This window comes from Calidris pugnax, unplaced genomic scaffold (genome assembly GCF_001431845.1).
Source record: "Calidris pugnax isolate Ruff unplaced genomic scaffold, ASM143184v1 C14783772, whole genome shotgun sequence".
NCBI classification, from domain to species: Eukaryota; Metazoa; Chordata; class Aves; order Charadriiformes; family Scolopacidae; genus Calidris; species Calidris pugnax.
In genome coordinates, this window is record NW_015093884.1 from 1 (window position 1) to 1,469 (window position 1,469).

The 1,469-nt window shown below is 51.4% G+C and overlaps 1 protein-coding gene across 1 annotated transcript; it reads right to left on the minus strand.

The window, feature by feature from the left end:
* Positions 1-16: 16 nt before the first annotated feature.
* On the minus strand, positions 17-1,411 carry LOC106900716 (LIX1-like protein; the record flags this gene model as incomplete). Its single annotated transcript, XM_014962860.1, has 2 exons — positions 17-256; positions 1,248-1,411. Coding segments are annotated over 2 exons (404 nt in total), but the record flags the coding sequence as incomplete, so codon positions are not given.
* Positions 1,412-1,469: the final 58 nt, after the last annotated feature.

The window sequence follows — 1,469 nt, forward strand, 5'->3', positions numbered from 1 at the left end:
AAAAAAACCCCAAAACCTGACGTAAAGAGTTCCAGATGTCAAAGAAAATGTCTCTTCCTGCTATTTGAGGGGTTTTTTTCCCCCCCCCCAGCATCCGGGCACAGAGAAACCTTACGTTGAAAGATGCCAGGGCCTCTGAAACGCTCTTCTCGATGAACTCGTCGGTGATCCTGCGCGAGGGATGCTCGTTAAAGACCGAGTTCATTAGTGCGATCTTGGCCGCGCTCCTTCGGGCTTCAGCCTTGGTTGGGCAGAACTGAGGAGAGAGAAAACACCATCAGGACAGACAGAGATCCCTCCAGCCCCTCTGAACAATTCCCCACAGGACACGAGGTGGGAAAGGGGCGGGTAGAAAGTCATGGTTTTCAGCCATCCTGAAATTATTAGAGTTTTAAACCGCGGCGACGAGGCAGGAGCTTGAGCTCAGCACAGAGGGTCCGCAGCAGGAAACGCCACCCACGGGGTCGTCGAGGAAAATTAACGAGCTTAAAACCAAAAGGTAACCAAAGGGGCTCTCCAGCACGAGGACGTGCTCTTCAGGAGGGGCAGGAACTGTTTCTCTTGGAGCCAAGTTCTTCAAGCCAAGAGGAGAGAGTAACCACCTAAAGCCACTGCAGCAAAGGAATCCGAAACACAGGACCCCTTGTGATTTTTGGACCTTAATCTTTCGGGGGAGGTATTTGGGTTGGATGTTTTCCTTTTTAAGAGAAAGAGGGGAGAAACCATCGATCCGATGTCACAATTTGATTTCTCGAGTCTTTTGGCACCTTGAGAAGAGGTTCTGGGTGAAACCCAGAGCCCTCGCGAGGAAATATTCCTCCACCAGTTTGTACAGACATTTAAATGATGTAATTAAATCTTTGCTTAATCCTGGGAAAGAGAATGAGGTGCCAAAACCGGGCCAATCTGAGCGTAGTTTTTCTCTCGTGCCACGTGTCTGCAAAGTCACGTGGAGGGACATCAGTCACGTGGAGGGAATAGAGAATGTACAACAAAGTAAAATTTACAGCCAAACCTTCACGGATTGAAGCTGGGTGGGGTTTTATAGGCAATTAGCAACCCTTACCAGCCAGATTAAAGTTAAAGAGGCAGACCCACCTCATCCTCCTGCTTCAGATCAGCAGGAAAACGTTAACGGTGTGTTTAAGCGCTAATTTTGGTGGGGAAAGATTCTCAGGGCACCCCGTTTTGAAGGTTTTGGGGAGTGAGTGGTGCCGGGGGGACAGCCCCCAGCTGAGTTGTCGTACCTGGAAACTGCCAAAGCAGCTCCCCCCGGGGAGGGTGACGTAGCAGACGTACGGGGGGCTGTTGGACGGGACCATCTCGTAGACCACCAGGGCTCCGTTCTTCAGGTCGGCCCCGCGCGACTGCTTCATCTGCCAGAACTCCTGGAGGGCCTCCACCACGTTGACTGAGGAGACAGAAAGGGAAATCAAAGTTCAGACGCAGAACAGAGAGGTCCAGAGAGG